Here is an 18963-nt window from a genome sequence, read left to right on the forward strand (position 1 = left end):
CAAAACGGTCGCACAGGATAATAACAAGTAAACACGCCCTTACTGTCCAATACCTTTCTCACTGTATACTTTCTCCTTTGTACATTATGTATAGACACTATTGTCTAGTAACTTTTCTTGAGTTCAGTTTATTTGTTTTCTAGATATTCTTCTTATTAATTGTCATATTATTATTTTCATTGTTTCTATTCTTCACATTACCTAATCTCTATACGTCATGCCTAAACTGAATTGTGGGGAGTTTTACACACTTTTAGGCCTGATGTAATTGCGATGTGACAATAAACTTGACCTTGTTTAAGACAAGACATAACATTGTATCCTGGAACATCCTTTGATCAATTTTTGTAAATTGAGGTCGTTACCAGTATACTTGAAAAAGAAAATTGAAAAATCCATTCCATCTTCCTCTGCATGTCTTGGTCTCATGCCTGCACAATCACGTGGTCTTGAGTGTTGCTCGTTATTAGTCAAAGTGGTTGGGGGTGGATAATTTCCGAAATTGCTTAGGGCCCCCGAAAAAGCTTGGACCAGCCCAGCTTCTATCCTTTGACTGTAACATTGTACTGGACCCAATGTCCCTCTAGACTTGTAGACTTGGGTAGAATTCTGTTTTGTAAGTCTAAAGAGAAGTGTCTAACTATAGACTCCCAGGTGGGGAAAATATGGACACTCGTCTAGCAGTTTAGAAATCTAGGAGGTTTTACGAACGAAACTGACCCGTGTGCAATCAGGTCTCATTTTAAGACCTGAAACTATATTTTTGTAGCATTTTCATTCATGGGATCTGTTCATTTATGCATTTAAATGAACGCACATTCTCTGGGGTCTTGCAGTTATTATTTCTTTTCCTGACGTGAGGTATCCAATTAACCCTTTGGTTTATTCAGACATTACCGGAAACGAAAGCAATTAATATATTCTCTGTCTTGCTGCCCTTGTCCACATTTTAAATTCCACTCAGCTATAAGCTTAGATGCCTTTTTTCTCTCAGCCTCATCCAAATAAGAGTAATCTACACACAATCTGGCACGGAGCAGCACAGCTTAAGCCAGCCCAAATCCAATGCATTTCACCACAGTATTTCATTTCATCTTCATATTCATGCTCATGATTTACATCCACCTCAGCATTTTGATCCTCACTCAGTTATCTGACCTTGGGTTGGACAATTTAGTTTCTAAATACAGTGTATGCTGGTGATTCTGCCAAATGAGAGGGATTGGATGCCAACAGAGGTGATTCAGAGCCCTGGATAGACGGCTGACACTAGTCGTCCATACCATCTTATTAGTTTACTGTAATTATTTGATAGCAGAGGGGTGACTACCTGAAGATGCTGTTAACTTACATTATACCCTGTAGACTTTTAATCAGTGTAAATACGCCGACAACACCCCTGCAATGAAATATGATGCCATCGCTGCATGCCACACCGCCTCCCACTCATCACACAGCTTCATGTATTTCTCAAATGTTTCTAATCCAGCTGCACATCACTGGAGCTTTGCCCCACATCCAAAGATGTTTTCAAAGACTTAGTGGGGAAATTAATACACAAGGGACAAGCCAAGCCAAGGTTTCCTCATGTGTTTGCATTGCAAACAAGCTGAGCTATGTGGGGGGGAAATGAATGTCATTTGTTGAGACTAATTAATAAAGAACATGCAGATGTGCGATTGGGGAGGATGTGTTTGTGATAGCTGGCTCACCGACTTGCTCTTCCCGCTTAATCAAGCAAATAATGTTAGAGGATATTTGAAAGGGAGAGAGAAACCATGTATGGACTAGGAATTTTCTCAAAGGAACAGATCAAGGTAGTTTTCACCTCAATTTTATTTCCCCAAACACCAAAAAGGTGTTTTGTTTACTGCTGCGAAAAGACTTTGTTCACCAGTTTTCAGTAAATCTGGCAGTGACTTTGTTTCTAGTTAAAAACAAGCCGACAAACTAAATGAGCTGCTAATTATGTCCCAGAGTCCCTCAAAGTAAAAATATCAAATTGTGTTTGTTCTGCAGATTGTTTCCACCCAGATTTACCCAGTGTTTCCTTATTTGCACCTATCGTTTAATCTCAATACAAAACATCTGGATATATTTTGTTTAAAGATAAATGTAGTCAAAATTCACATGCTTACTGATCTATTCATATTAATGAATTGCAAAACAATAGCCATTGTTGTGAGGAATATACAAATTCTTATTGATGGCAAAAAAAAAACATCTGCTTCATTAAATTGGCAACATTTTGTGCACTCCATGGTTGAGTATGTCGTGATGAAGATGCTGGACCTGAGGTTGTCTTTCAGTCTGCTCTCCCCTCAAGTAATACACTCAGCCAGTCATATATGACAGCATGCCCATATTGCTAAGGCTAGAAGCCACAAGCTGACGTCTCTGCTGTCATTCAGAGGTAGCCGCCACTCTCGCGGTTTGAAGTGGGTCCTGCTGGAGAACATCTGTCCATGGTGACCCACAGAGAGTGAATATTGAGCTTTAAGAAAGGGAGGAAAAAGTGATTGTGGCACAGGCTCTGGGAAACGGAGAGGTTGGTGGATTGTTCCAAAAAACACCATCTGGTCTCCACTTTGAACTAACCGATCAAAAGCTGTCGGCCAGCTATTGCAGCAGCCCCCCATTAGTCCTGTTGTTTTTACCAGAGCTTCCATGACTGCAAACCCTCCCACCCTCCTCCCTTCTGTCTCGACATCCATCCCTTCTCTTCTCCCTCGCTTGTTGCCACTCTCTTGACGAACTGGTGGAATTAATAAGCTCGCATATTGATGGGCTGTCACACGTCTCTTTAAATGGACTCCCTCGGCATCGCATGCATTTATAAATCAAAGTGACAAGCAGACTTCTTTATTAAGTAGATGTCTGTCATTTTGGAAGGGTCAAAGGTGAGGCTCACAATCCTCACAGGCAGAGTTTTGACTGCTGTATCTCCCATGTTCCTCTTCTCTCGCAGTTCTGCCGGGAGGCGGAACTATCAGTCATTACTTGCCTAATTACTAACTTACAAACTGATGTAAAGTTCTCACAACACTACCACTTGCTGAGCGAGATACTGAGGTCTTTGTAAGGGAGGGTCAGTTATTATACCTCCGTTTTCCAAGAGGAACCTTAATTAGTGGCTGAATTGACAGTAATGAGCGTTTGTATCTTTAGAACTCTCTTGGCGGCAACACCAGAGGAAAGCTTTGGCATGATTTAAAAGTACAGCAGCCACAAAAAGAAAGTATGTAAATTAACATGGATATTACCGCGCCTACTACCACAGCCTTTACCTCTAGATCTCTCTTTTTTTTTATGTCTCTTCTGTTACTTCTTGCTGGGTTTAACTGCCCCCTCCACTGCTGCCACATCTGTCACTTTACCCTTGAGATTCCCTCTGCCCACATTCTTGTCCACACAATTAAGCGACACCATGCTTAAAGAAACACCAGGCAAACCATCAGACAGCCAACACTGCTGCTGAAGGTACAGATAGCTTTCCTACCTTGTTATGACATATACCCACATGCCCTTTCATACAGGCACGTATTCACCCTCAAACAAAGGGCCTACACATATACACACGAGCGCACAGTAGGCAGCTAGACATGTAGAGAGAGAGTGGTTGGCTCACTGCGGCCTTGAGATTTCCAGGATCTTCGATGTTGTTGCTTTCGTTACTGGCCTGGGGAGAATTGGCACAGGTGGGGTTTATGGGTTTGAAGTTGGTAGAGTGGCTGGTGGGTGGGTGGGGTGGGTGTGTGTGTGTTTGGGGGGGATGAGTCTGTCTGTATCTATGAGTGCAGAGAGGACTATGGCACCTGAAGCACACCCCCTCCCCCCACCCTCCCTCCCCACCCTCTCCCGGGCTCTGCGGCAGCTGAGCCAGCCCAGAGCATCTGCACAGCCACAGGGTAAAAAAAAAGACAGCTTCCCTCCACTTGGTGCCCCCGCATGGAGGATCGCTCTTCATAACTCTACACATTGTTGTTTGGCAGAGTAGCAGCAGTGTCTGCGATGTTCTTTAGTTCTCTGTGGATCGCTACGCTCCACCACTGCTCTTCATCCACATCCAAACAAAATCCCTGGTTAGAGCATTAGCATCATTAAACATGGAGTGCAAAGAGTTCATACACTTTCTAAACAGATGGCTGCACCTGTATCACAAAAACAGAACCAGCTCACTCTTTATGACTCATCCGAGCTGTTGGTAGGGTACTTTTGCAGTAGTTGCAACTGAGACCAAAATACCATACTGCAATAAGTATTTTTTGGGTCATTTGAGCAAATAATTAGAGAATTATGGCTATGCAGTGTAACAAGGTTAGCAGGATTCACGGACTGTGATATTAAATGGGTTTATGTACAGTACAAATATTCGCCATTAGCGGTTTACAAGTGCAGCATTCAGGGTCAGTGTGACTGTAGTGAGACAATCATGTAGGAGGAGGTAAAGAGGTATATAAGCATGGCATGTCTCTCTTCACACAAACAACTTCAGAATCACCTTACTTAGAAGAAAAAGAAGAATCTCCAGCCATGAACATTCCTTTCCCTAACCTGCATTAATTGCTTTTAATTGTTTCTGACATACCCAGTTATAAAGTACCTCCACTATATTTCTGATGCTACACAATGGATGACATTGGAGAAAATAAAGATAAATGACTGTTACATGTTAAAGGGCTATAACGTTCCAGCTTTCACTTGATCTGAAACATAGACCTACCCACTCATCAACGCAGACAATGAACAGAATGACCTCAGCTGGATTTGAAGCTAGACCCTTCATGGCTGTAAGGTGGTATTTCCGACAAACCTTAGTGAGTAGAGATGTGTTTCATTGCTTCTCTGTGAGGGCTGGTGATATGTTCCAATTCTTATGGACGCCCACTCATTCACAGAAACGTAGCAATTATTATGTCAGGGTGGGTGAATTTCAAAAGTTATGTGTGTGTTCATTAGAAGAGAAATAACAATAATAAGAGGAAGAAGGTCTCATCATACCTAATGAGTCTCCTTATATTCATTACGTTCTTTGGTTTCTTCATGGGAAGTTACTGAAATGGCTTAACTGACAACTATCATATGCAGGTTGGCATACGATTCTGCCTTTGTGTCTGCGAAGCCCTGAAATAAATAAACCAGCGAATAGCTTCACCTGCTTGAAATTCATTCTTAGCCTTTGATGTTAACAGCTCTTTGGCTCACATGGGACACGATTGATATGTAAATTATAATGGATCTTCAAAAAGCATTCCACCTTTGTCAATTAGTATGAATTAAGTTGTTTATTAAATGTACATAATCCGTTTGCTTGTTATGTTACGAATGGCATTAATTGAATCTATTCTATCACTGCGGTTGTTCATTGCTGTAATTGCAATGGATTACACCATGAGCTATTCACTGTTTGCAAATTACCATTTACTAAAACTAATTATCAAGTCAAGTTTTCCTTTGATTTGCTCCTTATGGTGTTTTTTTTATGAGTGTATGGAAAACAAATAGCACCCTATCCCTCCCACCTGTGAACTGTGCTACAACGCTATTCAACAACGGAGTCTGGGCACCCTTAGGTGGGTGGTAGAAGGATTGAAATAGGCCCTCAAGCGCTTCTGGAATAATCACCAATTATTCTGGTGAAAGTACTGCAACTAACTGTGAGTGTCAGCCGCATAAAAAGACTTTCACCTGGGGGTCTTAATTGGAGTGTATTATCACCATGTGGCACAGCTACATAAATGGCTTCCATATCTATTTCCAGTCACACTACAAAGGGCTGTAGTTAAGTTTAACTTTGTGTGTCTTTGGCTTTTTTATATTGATAACTGAATGTTTCTACTCAGTTCGATTACTAATCTGATGTAATATAATCCACCACCCACCCCCCCACCTCCCACCCACACACACACACACACACACACACAAACAAACAAACAAACAAACAAACAAACAAACAAACACACACACACACACACACACACACACACACACAATTTTTAGTTATTTGTCAGTGATGTTGTGTTCCATGACTTTAGACTTGATTTGATTTGTAAACTCACAAATTTCAACTTGACATAATCAGAGAGGATGGACTAAACACATACTTATCGGAGTCTTGAGAGAGGTGTAAGTGAATGTCAACACCCCAATGCGCAGTTTTGTGCATACAATTGACTACATGGGGCTATAAGTGATGTAATTTGTCATCTTTGTACATATGTGTGTGTTTCAGATCTTCCTCTTGTCAATCTCTCGGTGGAGCCTCAGCCTGTTCTGGAGGGTAACCTTGTGAAATTTCACTGCTCAGCGAAGGCAAACCCACCGGTCACACTCTACAGGTGAGATCATCAACAAAAATGTGTGTGTCTCTTAGAATAACCGTGTCCATTGCTCCCACGAGTAATGGATGCTAACGTGGGTTTTTCTGTCACAGTTCGTGAAAATGATACGTTAAAGTTTGAACTTGAGGAATGAATTTTAAATGATAAGCTGCGCTCTTCCCTCATGGATGCTGTTTGTAGATAATACAGTTTCACATTAAGTCAAATTTAACACTTCATTATTAATGGCATTAATCATTGCCAGACACCTTCTTATGATGCCATGACACCATTATATCTGCCCACTCACTGAAATGAAGAGAAGAGGAAAAAACAATGAAACACTATCACTGAAGGAGAAAAAATATAATGAAAATACATCTCACAGAATTCATTTGGGAAAACTTGTCATGTTCCACTGGGCTGCAGAAAAAGAATACAATGATTTGTTGCAAAGCCTTTTCTTCCTGTTTTTTGCTTTATGGTCACATTGTGTCCCTTGAACATTAAACGCCCGTCATTGTGTTGGAGGAAAGCTGGAAATATTATGTGTAGGACATGTGATGAAGCTGTCAAAGTTACTGCTGTGCTGAGATTGAGTTGTGTTCTCAGGTGTGCGGCAGAAAGGCCTTGTGATAAAGTGTTTAGGTTTGTGTTATACTGTGTTGGGAATGTTATACAATTGCACTTCACTGGATCAGGTAAGGTTACATTTAAGCGGAGATTTACATTTCACACCTATTGCACATCGTGTTTATCCCTTATTATGCAGTCATACATATAAATGACTAATGTATGTTATTAATTTACTTGAACAGCTGGCATAAACACAACATCTCTGGCTCTATTAAAAATAAATACGGACCATCAGCATGCTACTGAACCTCATCTAATGTATTAGTGACATGGCATGTTCGCTATTAATGATTGTGGCATGTTTCCTCGATTTGTTAATGTGCGGCTATTGTGATGTGTCCCCTTTCAAATCATATATTTAGGTCTGCCAGATGCAGATCCTTATAAACATGAAGATCAAATCACACTCGCTAAGTTGATGATTAAACATGCTTATTTGCTTTGTTTTCAGCGAGTTCACTGTTAGGTTACCTTTAAAGAAACACATAACAACCTGTTAATAACCATTCCTAATATTCCTCAATCCATCCCTGGTTTGAAAATGACACTAACATTTAATGGATGCAATGAATGAAACTGGAAATGTAAACTCTGACACAAAAATGTGTTTCACGAGGAACATTGGTAGAAAAAGTAAAAACACAGATCTACACACACTTTTGCCGGACTCAGCAAGCGTGCAAGATAAGCAAAGACACTTTTCATGATCCAACATGCAAAAGAGCACCTTTAGAGAACCAGACATTGTTGTAAGGACAGTAATCATAACAGATAGCAGCAGCCTCAAAGCAAAGCTGGCATGAGGCTGCATGGTAGAGAGAATCCACTCCTGCCAAAAAAAAAAGTAAAAAATGAATAAGAACATAAGGAAAAGTCAAAATTGGATTTCAGCCTACTGCAAAAAAAGCTATCTGAAATAAACTTGAAACAAACTGAGATAAACTTCTCTAACATCATTATTTCAATGGAAGACTATCAGGGATGTTTTTCAGTGGTCAGGGCGAAGAGGTTTATATGAGGTTAGAACGGCTAATGTGGTCAAAATCATTCCATTTTTTCAGAGTAATATCTTTCAGAATGCTAAAGTCTATACACCAGAGGACTGATAAACACTAAAATAGTTTTTAAAAACAGACGCTTTTGAGTGGCCCTCTACAGAAAAACCCTAGAGTTGATTTTCATTGAAAATCAGTAGAACATCTTGAAAACAGAGCTTCAGTACCCTCAGGCAAGGCATTTCTGCATTTTATTTTCAGCAACTTTGCTAAGAGTTCCTGTGTTTTTACGTTGGCTGTTTTGTCAGGGCTGCTGCCAAAAAAGTACACAACTACACCACCACCACCACATTAAATATAATTTTATTTATTTTAAAATCCAAGCTGCAACAGCAAGGAATATAGAAAATGTCAAGAGGGATCGATACTTTCTAAAGCAGCCTTATAAATAGAACACCTTTCCACCTTTCACACGGGTGCAAAAATATCTGTGTATACACGTAGGTGTATGTGTATTTGCCAGTCAAACGCAACGCTTACACTGCACCTACAGACTTCTCTGATTATCCTATTTGAATAAAACAAAAAAAAGACACACTGAAGGAAAATGGTCTGATTACAGCATGATCCTGTATAATCCAAAGTGAAAGTGGCTGCTGTCCTCCTTAGCGCACATTCTGTTTTTCATTTGCTATCTTTGTACATTATAATAAAACCACCAAATGATCAATTATTCTCATAAAATCATGCGTGGCCTTGTAGAAGTGTAGTGCTGTGGTGATTTGTCAAGAGATGGTTTTCTGTGGGGGAGGTTTTAAAAAACCGAGCAAAGAATAAATGGAATGAAATCGATAGCAAAGGGAATTGGTCGACTCTGAATCTTGTAATGGTACTGGGAAATGAAATGGATGTACAACACACTCACAGGTGGCAAAACAGAGATGTTGCTTTTTTGATGGATTCTGCCCTTTTGAAAACGAAAAGGGGAGCAGCGATATTGAGAAAAACAAGGTTTGTATTTGATTTTGTAGGTGCACGGCCAAGGCAGGTCTTCTATTCTATTCACCCACAAAGGGATTTCACCTCCATTGTTATGAGTGGATCAATGTAAGAATCAGAGCTCTCCCCAGGAAATCAACAACTAAGAAGCAATGACGGAGAACTTTTTCTTTCAGTTTGTCAAACTATAGAATGGTTGGAGAGGGAGACTAAATAAGAAAAAAAAAAAAAAAGCCACTTTCTTGCACTTTATTCCCCTACTCACGCTCCCAATTTCTCTAATCCAGCAGAGGAGGAAATAATATCCAGACACTTCAAGGACAGGCTTGATACTACAGATGTACTTGCATCCTTTTGTACCGTTTTAAAATTTAGCGACAACCCATGCAAACGTTTATAATCCCCAGGACTCCCATGCACCATTGGTGCGCTGAGCATGGCAGAGAGGGGGATCTTTCGGGCCTCATCCTGTCCGCCTGGGAATCTTCATCATGGGAGAACCTCCCAGTGTGATCCTTCCCTACAAATACTCCCCAGGAGGGAACGATCACAGAGGAGAGCAGGAAGCTGGTCAAACAGTATATGTGACCATTATTCAGTGCTAATACACTCTGTCTCCCACAGATCAGATACGGCACTAGGAGAGAGTAGTTCGTAGACAGATGGCCTAGAGATCCCCTAGAGAACCATCCATTCCCAATGTGCATTGCACCATTTTGCCATCCTCAGATTCAATGGACACTTGAGACACAGACCCAAGATAGTAGAGGCCCGAGTCAGAGGCACAGATCTTTCTCCTGCCTGCTCCCCCTTGTGACTGCCACTGGTTCGATAAATCAGACTTTAAACAGGGAGATGGGAATAATATATGTTTCTCCAGATACCTGAACCTTTGCCAGCTCACTCAAAGCTCAAGGGGACAGTAAAGAGGGAACAAAGTCAGAAGATCAGATAAGACGTGTGTGTGTGTGTCTCTGTGTGTGTGTCTGTGGGTGTGTGTGTGTATCTGCTGCATTTGTGTCAGTGTGTGTGTTTGGATGGAAGTGTTGTAAAGTGAGTAAGGTGTGAATGATATAAGAGTAATAGGTGTTTGTTTTAGGCATCACCTAGAGAAGCCACAAGGTCTGAGGAGGTGAAGACGCGGTTCTGAAAATATTCATTCTTGTGTCCTAGACTGGCATGAATAGCAACAACTCACCCAAACAAGGAAAGAATGAATGAGCAAAGGCAAAGGGTCTCTCATCTCCACGTATGACAAAACCATTAACTGCAGGATATAACATCCAGACATCTTCTCCTCATTTATATTTATAATGTTGTTGTGGTTTGTTTTTTTGACTGACGCTACAATCTCCACAACCTTCCATCTTCCCGGACCCCGGAGGAAGCTAATTGATTCATCTCGCAGCGAGCCGCGCTCTCGTTTTTGGACCTGGGAAATATTCCCCAACCACACTTTTTATGCCCACCAGTGCATTAGCTGGGTCTGTAAAAGCAGCAGGAGCCCAGAAACTCACGCATTAACAATATAGTCAGGTACAAAACAAACAAGAAGTAGTTGCAGTTTCGAGATACTTTTACTTCACCTGAGTATGAAGGTACTTTTTACTACACTGCATTTATCAAATAGCTGCAGTTTCTTCTAGCTTTACATTCAAAGATTCGAGATTGTAAATCCACTCATCTCACCCTTGGTTTAGCTTGACAGAATAGCTTCAGAAAGGAAGGTTGTTAAATCTGCTTCCAATCCTCCAAAAAAATCTCCAAAAAACTACAGATACAATGTTTTTCAACCTGCTGGGTGAAAATCTTTGGATCCCAATTCTTGGTCAAACAACCTCATTTGAGGGATGTTTTTAGCAGCTCATTACTTTTCTGTCATTACTTACTTTTGATAAAATAACAATTAGTCATAATTAATCGCCATTGGTTCTCCCATTACTTGCTGCTGAAGGAAATCATGACATTGTTTCATCTCTGAAGCCCTTCTGCAACTTTGCAACCTCCCTACAGAATATGTAATTAACAATGTCCCTAAAAATACACATTCATTTGCTTCTTTTGTCTTCTTTCCTTTTCTTTTTCCACATTTGTCATATTTTGTCCTAAAGCAGCAGCCATCTGCTTCATAATACCTCAGTATTTTTGTGCAAATGTCAAAATGACTGCAGGTTATAACAGAGTGCGCATGTTTTGTTTCATATTGCATTATCTTGCATGATAATTCAATAGTCACCATTATCAATATGCATGTGAAGGGGAATGGAACGGTGCTGTGTGCACCCATGCTGATAATAACTGTAGGGACTGATTTACTGTAGGGTTTGATGCTGATGGCACAGATACCTGCTTAATTTAATTGTCACTGCTTTATTGCCTTAATCACATCCAGCAAATACAAAAACCTGCCCCCTTTTCCACGTCTCCCTCTTCCACATCCACCACTGTCATTAACGGCAGGTCTGTTTATCGCTATGGTGTGATGGCGGTGTCAATATGCCCACACGTGCACACAAAATCACAGCCTTTGTCTGAATGAAATCCCTAAATAGCGCACAGCGGTGCAGAGTGAGTCAGCTCCTGAATCAGCACGCCTGGCCCCTGTAACCCTCCCATTGGGAATGCAGGTGTTTGTGTTAGCGTGGGCGAGCTATGTTTAGACATGAGTCTTGGACAGGGCCCAGTGCACCAACAGAGTTCTCAAGCTCCCTGCAGACGACGGCATTCTGTCCCTGCTCCCTCTAACACAGTCAAAGGCTCCCTGACCTGGCAGTCTCAACCTCCATTTGGGAGCGACCTGCTGCCCCAACATCTGTGCTCACCTCATTACGACTCTGAGGTAGCAAAGTGCATGTGGATGCGTCTCTGCATTCAGTGACATTCTGATGCGACATGTATGTGGCTGATGTCATCGGTAGCATCATAAGCATTGCTGTTATCTTCATCATAATTATTGTCTGAACTCCATCTCATCATCAACAAAGTAATTATCAACCATCTTCTATTGTTGGCAAAATCATCACATTCCTTGGCACCCAGTACATCTTTAGCATCATCGCCATCAACATCATTGTCACCACCACCACCATCATCATCGTCATTATCTTTAATAACATTTCATATCCACAGCAGCAGAGACATCATGTTCATGTAAAGCAATCAGGGAGGTATTAGACAGTTTTGATTCCTGCTATTCATTTCTGCTTTGACCACTGCAGGCACTCACACAAACGGCGTTCATCAGTGCAAAGACCTTTTGATAAAGATTTGTATTGAAAATGGTATTACTAAGGATCAAAGCTGAGATTTTTCTAACCAAAGGCTATTGTACAACCCAAAATGACTGTTAGATCGTTGGGGAGAGTTCTAATGTATGTTAAGGGACATAGAAGTTATCATAACTATTTTTATTGGAACGTCTAAAATGTATAAAAACTATTTGATGTTCATCGTAAAAAGCTAACTATTTGATGTGAACATTGACAATCATTACCATTACCACTGTGGTTCTCATAATCATTTATTTAACATTGTGCTTATCCTCGCTTTTCATTTGCAGTGGCCTTGGGGGGGACTCAAAGAATCAGATATTCTTTGCAAAGTGCATATTCTGTGTTTTCTCTCTCTAGGCTTTCCAGAGTATACATCTGTTAACTTGCTGACCCATGCACTCCCTCGAGTACATATACTCGAGTACTACCAGTGGATAGGTTACACAAGAGGGCAGACAGGCCAAACACCCGTCTGCCCTAAATTCGATATTTTTGGAATCACAGGTGTGGCTGAGCGTTCAGCTGTGTGCACCAAAAAAAACACAATTCTGGAAAGATCTGCTGTGCAACGAAAACATTCCCATGAAGCTCAATTAGAATTCAGCTTCACTCCACTTACTGATTGAATGAGGTAATCTGTCCTCATTTAAATGATAGCATTTCAGTCAAGCATAGGGCCAGCTTAGTCGTGGAAAACAAATGAGTTCCTTATTCCGTGAAACCTACTCTTAGCACTGCCAGGAATACAAAACACTCTGCGCACTCTGTTTCTGTCATCATTGTTTTTGATCGCCATATGAGCACAGGGACGCATGTCTGTTGCGCTCAGATCTGTGACGTATTCTGCGTCCCTTAAACACCACCTAAATATCCCAGAGACCCAAGACAGAGATGCCTTTGGGCCTCTTTTATAAATGGGTCTTGTCTCTGGCAGCAGCAGAGAGAGGCCCGCTCCACGCTGAGGGAGACGTCAACACCATAAATGTCTTACCTAAACACGTGGCGAGTGTCTGTACCCCCATCACAGGAGCTATCATTCACAAACACAAGCAGATGTTCTTTATGTGATCCGGTGTCAATTTATTAACATCAGCTGTTGTGCGCAATACAGTATGTGTCAAACAGCGACTTCAAAGGTTAGGGAGCTTCCCATTTGTCATTTTGTGATTTGTTTTTCTTAGCTGGCACTCTCTCTACACTCTCTGCCTGCCGTAATGAGGAACGTGCTGTCTGCTCTCAGTCGCCAGGGAGCTTGTCACAGCATGGAGTGCTGCCACGAAAATACGCTGAAGCCAGCACGGGAAACCTGCCCTAGAATGATGATTTAGAATGCTATTGACACAAGGCGCTGTGGAAACCTGTCTTAATGCCTTTTCCCTCTCTGTTAATTTTTCTATTTCCTGTCTTCCCTTCCCTCTCGCCTCTAATACTTTCATCAGGTGGGCCAAAGGAGGGAGCATGATCAAGGAGGTCTCCGGGGACACGTATGAGGTTATTGTGGACCACTCCTTCTTTACAGAGCCAGTTTCCTGCGAAGTTACCAATGCGCTTGGCAGCACCAACATCAGCCGTAATGTTGACGTCTACTGTGAGTGTCCTCTTAAGGAATGCTTCATGCCAATCGCTGCCTCCGTAACACAAATTACACCGTAGAGCGCGATTATGGCTTTTGCCTGTGTTTTTAATGCTGAAGTGCCACAGCTGATGCTTGATTTTTGGATGTATTTTGAATGGTTATTGATGTTTGTCCCAACAGTTGGTCCTCGCATGGCTGCAGAGCCACAGTCATTACAGGTGGACCTTGGATCGGATGCTGTGTTCAACTGCGCCTGGACAGGGAATCCCTCCCTCACCATAGTCTGGATGAAGAGGGGCTCTGGAGTGGTGAGTGTCTATATCTGTTTACTCTCAATACAGCTACTGAGTAATTTTTCATAATAAAAGTAATATTGCAGTGAGTTGCAACAGTTCCAATGCAGCATTTACTCTATTTAATAACAACAGAATTCATGACTTTGATGTATTGATGTGGGAGTAGAATGATTCAGCACATATGATCTTTGGCTCTCCAGTACCTCCAGGTCCTCTCTGAAGGAGAAAGTGTAGGTAGTTGATCATAGATAATACCACATGTTATGAAATATCCATTGACTTCAAATTCTGAGACTGTTACTGCCAGTGTCTCCTTGGCGACTCACTCTCAGATAGGAGATGTGTCGAATTCTGACTCATTCCACCTTTGTCAACATCAAAGGCCAATGCCAAACCCTTTACTTCACTGAGCTCAGTCCGTAAATTGGATTTTAATAATTGAGGAGAGGTGCCCTTTAAGGTATTAAATGCTCTATATGCTGCCTTGCTTTTCCACCAGTGGAGCTGCCTTGTTGCTACCTGAATTGTGAAGGTGCCTTTGCTGTCATTGCTCATTTCATGATCTCTGGCTTTCTTGACGCAGGTTCTGAGCAATGAGAACATCTTGACGCTGAAAGCGGTGAGACAGGAGGATGCTGGGAAATATGTTTGCCGTGCAGTGGTCCCACGAGTCGGAGCAGGAGAGAAGGAGGTCTCACTTACTGTCAATGGTAGGTTCTAACGAATTATTGATATGTTTTCCCGCAAACAGGCCCAGGTGAATACACACAAAGGTAAATGTGTATCTGGAGGTCTGAGGTCAATGCCGACAAAACGAAAAAAGCAATTTGTCCAAGGTGTCAATACTCTGCTTTCTTTTGTTACCTGCATTTCCAGAACCTCCATCAGAGTAATTCTCGATATGTCACAGCCTCATCTTCAGTGAGGCACAATGTTGCAGACAAGGTTAATTTTCTTAGGCAAGTAAAGACACAAATCACCAGCCAGGAGGTCTGCGCAAATCAATTCTCCTGTCAAGAATGTGACAAATGGAGGTGTCTCATCAAGTGTCATCATGAAATACTAAAGCAATAAGTAGATTTAATATTTTCAAGGTACGGCTGTGCATTTCATAAACAGGTGAAGTATACTTAAATTCTAATTATATTCAGCACGAGTCACAGGGAAGCTGTGTTTTCTGAGGCGCCGATTGACTAATGAATACCAGCCTTGGTGGGAGACCTGGCAACTCTCAAACAAATGACTTCATTATCAGTGCTTGATATTCATGGAGCATGCTTCAGCGTGGCTCAGGTTCTTAGCTGCGGGATTTACATGTCTCTTATTTTCTCTGTGTCCATTTGGAAACAGGGTATGTCATAAAAAAAAAAGCCAGAAAATAGGAGAAAGCGCAAGAGAGAGTGATTTCAGACACTAGGGTAATGATGTTGAACCTACGCCTGAATGTGCTTAATCATACATTTCAAAGACAGACAACAGGGTTTGCCTGTAAGCAACGGTGATGGTGGCTTTGAGGATGAAGAAACATCAAGCAACTGGAAGTGCACGTAAATATTTTCTTTTCAGAAGCCAGACATTTGTTTTGCATATCAGAGAGAATAAGATACCACTACCCCCTGCAGCGAGAGATCAGAACCGTGACTTTGTGTGAACTAGAGTGAAACGTCTTCTCAGCCAGTTATTCAGTAGAAATAAAGGCTAAAAGAAAAAAGAGACCTAAGGCAAAACCACAAGTAATTCTATTGTTTTCCTTTGTTTTGATATCTGGTACTGTATACTGGCATCTTTTCTTCTGCCTACACAAACTGGACACATAATATCCAGTGTTGCAGTCTCCTTTGGTGCATCTCTTTCCCCCCGACACAACCCCCTTCCCTCTCATCTGACTATGGAGATTGTGTTGTCTTTGAAAATGATGCCATAAGAGAAGGAAGATGGATTGTTTTAATAAAGGCAATAACACAACACAACTGCGAGCACATAGGGAAACATATAACAAAGCTGAAATGTCAGGTTTATTTGGTCTCTGCTGACTGGATTCACGCATTAACCAGTTTTCTTTCAATGTCTTCTGGTTTCTTAATTTATTTTCCTCCTCCCCCTATTTTGCATCTCAAGCCTCCCAGCCTGAATTTGTATTTGACATTCAAAAACCGCATTCCCTTTTACCCTCCTGAATAATTGAAATTCATCTCTTTCCGAAAACCACACGAGGAATCCTGAGTCGCATTTTTTTCTTGTGCTCAGCCCTCGGGGCGAATCAGATTGTCAAAGTTGTGGAAGTGGGCAGGCGGCATTCAGTCAGAAAGGCAGTTTGTCTGTTTGTTTTCCCCCAACTCTTTCATGCCATCTATTAAATTACACATTTACACTCTCCGCTCTGGTGTTATGTCACCGGCTCCCACTGTGGTTTACCACATAGACATGAGGATCCCTGCCTTCTCCTGGGAAGAACGTTATTTAATTATAATCAAACAGCTCGCAGGGAGGCAGTTTGTGTTTAAGTCACTAATGGATACATATTGCTTACTCTGGTTAAACATTTTCACAATGAAAACACCTCCATGTTTCATAAAAGTTACTCAAGCGGCTACATGTATGAAAATTGGGTGTGCACAGCCATGCATGTGATTATTTATATAGCATACAATATATATGCATAGGTTATTTCTTGGCTCTGAACAAGTTGGAATTGGAGGAAGTTATCTGACATGCTTGGGAGGGTTTTAGCCCGCATGAATTTAAGGCCAGCGTGTTCCGGCAATGAGGATTAATTAATATGTATCCACAGGTGTGTTTGTGGGTACGGTGGTGTGTATAGTGTCACACATTCTTAGACAACCTGGAGAGAGAAAGCCCATTACCACAACAAGGGAGAGAGAGGGCCAAAGGATCCCAGTATCCCACAGAGTACCGGGTTGTTATAAATCTTTTTTTTTGTCGTTCCTTTCTACAGACGGTTTTATCTGCCTGGTTAATTAGCATTCCAGCCTCGCTTAAACCCACAATGACACACTATAAGAAAGAAAAGTACAAATTAATGAAGGAGAAAACCACATTTTATCTGACCAGATAAATTTAGACGTATTTAGATAAAGACTTTCTGGAGGACTTTGAACTTACTTTCCCCCATGTGCATTGTGCTTGTGCTCATAAAAGCCCTCAGACAGTAGAATGAGTGTGAAAAATATCCACTCATCAGGTTTAACGGTTAGCTCTGCAGTAAGGTTTTGTTTAATGTGATTGTGGTTGTCATGAAAACACAACAGCTTTTAGGCCAATTAGCCCTGAAAGGCGCCTTCTGTATATCCAGAGATGGCATAATGCTCAAGAAATATTGAAATAAAGTGGGTAGAAAGCCTGGGAATGGATAAATGAAGCCTTGAAACAAACATCCTAGGTGCTACCATCATTACACAAAAGGTTTAAAGCCAACGTGGACCTTCCAGGGCTAATTAATACAGGAAATACAATGTGTGTGTACAAGCAATACTGGAACAGAACCCTATTTGAACTTGATCTCTCATTGAGGTGGTGCTGCTCCTGACAGTTTTAGTTTTTCTCCTATTAATATTACCAGAAACATTGCTCACCATGCACTCTGCTACACTCCTGCGTCTTTTATCACACCGTTGTGCCCTTGTGGTGTACAAATCTTACGGGATGAATTTGCCATTGAGAACTAATAAGAATCTTCAAGATTCATAGTTCTGCAATCTAAAGCACATCGCCCAGTTCATGCTATGAAAGTGTATTTGTCAAAAAGGACAACAAACACTATTTATTGAAAACTTACACCGTCTGCTTTTTAATGGTAGACATTATGGATCATTCTGTATAAAAAGCGATGAGGAGGCGATACAAGCTACAGGCTCCCTGTAGTAAAAATGAGACTTACTGGTGGAAATACGGTCAGGTTGATTGTAAGAGCACTTGAGGGGTCTGGGGGGATAAGTGTTTGTTTCTACTGAAGTTTGATATTGTGTCTGGCTCTGGCTGGGGAAAACAAAGTATATATTTCAGTGAGACAGAGATTCTAAAGAAATCTCTCTCTAATTTTACAAGCTGATTGTTTCCGTCAATTGTGGATGAAGAAGAAATTATTTGTGATTGCAGATCAGTTCCCGCAGATGTATTGCTGCAGATTTGATAGGGTATGTGATATTGTATTTTAAATTGTGAGAAACAGAAAGAGTGGAGTGTTTTTGTCTTGGATCCTTCCCGTAACATAGAGCTGTAAAAAGCTGCGTCTGAACAACTTTATGTTGCAGTACCACACTTTTGATCAAACCAATAATGACTTTTACAGAGCGATGCTTAGTATGTGATAAAATGATGGCTATCTTAGAATTAAAGTCAATAGAAAACTAGTAGATGACAATCATTAGCTTGAAATCATCATCATCATCATCAAGATTGGCCATGTAACTGTTGAAAATATGTGAAAACGCTGTCATTGCGTTGAATCAGCATCTTCAGAACAGCAGCCTGGTTTTAGTTTCATGTGAACACGTGGCTGTGGCCTGAACCGCACATTGATCATCTGTTTTGGAACACATACAAGACTATTTCATGACGATTAGAGTCAAAGTTTTTCAGAAATTGGCCGACTCCTCCATGACCCGATTCAGACAAACACCATGCAAAACACAACCTCCTTGGCAGAGGCAGAGGGACTTATAGTATAACTATAATGGAACATATCTCAAAACATTTTGATTACCTCCCCTGGTGCTGACATTGATGTTGTGGTGCCACCCACCTCCACCCACCAACTTGTTCGTATTCCCATCACACACACACGCGCAGACACAATCACACACGCACGAGCACGCTTCCAACCCAGGCAGTCTGAGCCAGAGAGATAAA

The 18963-nt window shown here is 41.3% G+C and overlaps 1 protein-coding gene across 1 annotated transcript in view; it reads left to right on the forward strand.

Moving 5' to 3' along the window:
* The window catches only part of kirrel3b (kirre like nephrin family adhesion molecule 3b), a 150657-nt gene that overhangs the window by 117793 nt on the left and 13901 nt on the right, over positions 1-18963 (forward strand). Inside the window, exons 6-9 of the mRNA XM_076143268.1 lie at positions 6233-6338; positions 13662-13810; positions 13979-14106; positions 14678-14804. Coding sequence (XP_075999383.1) covers positions 6233-6338; positions 13662-13810; positions 13979-14106; positions 14678-14804 — 510 coding nt within the window. The remainder of the gene's footprint in view (positions 1-6232; positions 6339-13661; positions 13811-13978; positions 14107-14677; positions 14805-18963) is intronic.

The sequence above is a fragment of the Genypterus blacodes genome, unplaced genomic scaffold (genome assembly GCF_046128005.1).
Source record: "Genypterus blacodes isolate CSIRO-AG114 ecotype Tasmania unplaced genomic scaffold, CSIRO-AGI_Gbla_v1 ptg000003l_1, whole genome shotgun sequence".
Lineage (NCBI taxonomy): Eukaryota > Metazoa > Chordata > Actinopteri > Ophidiiformes > Ophidiidae > Genypterus > Genypterus blacodes.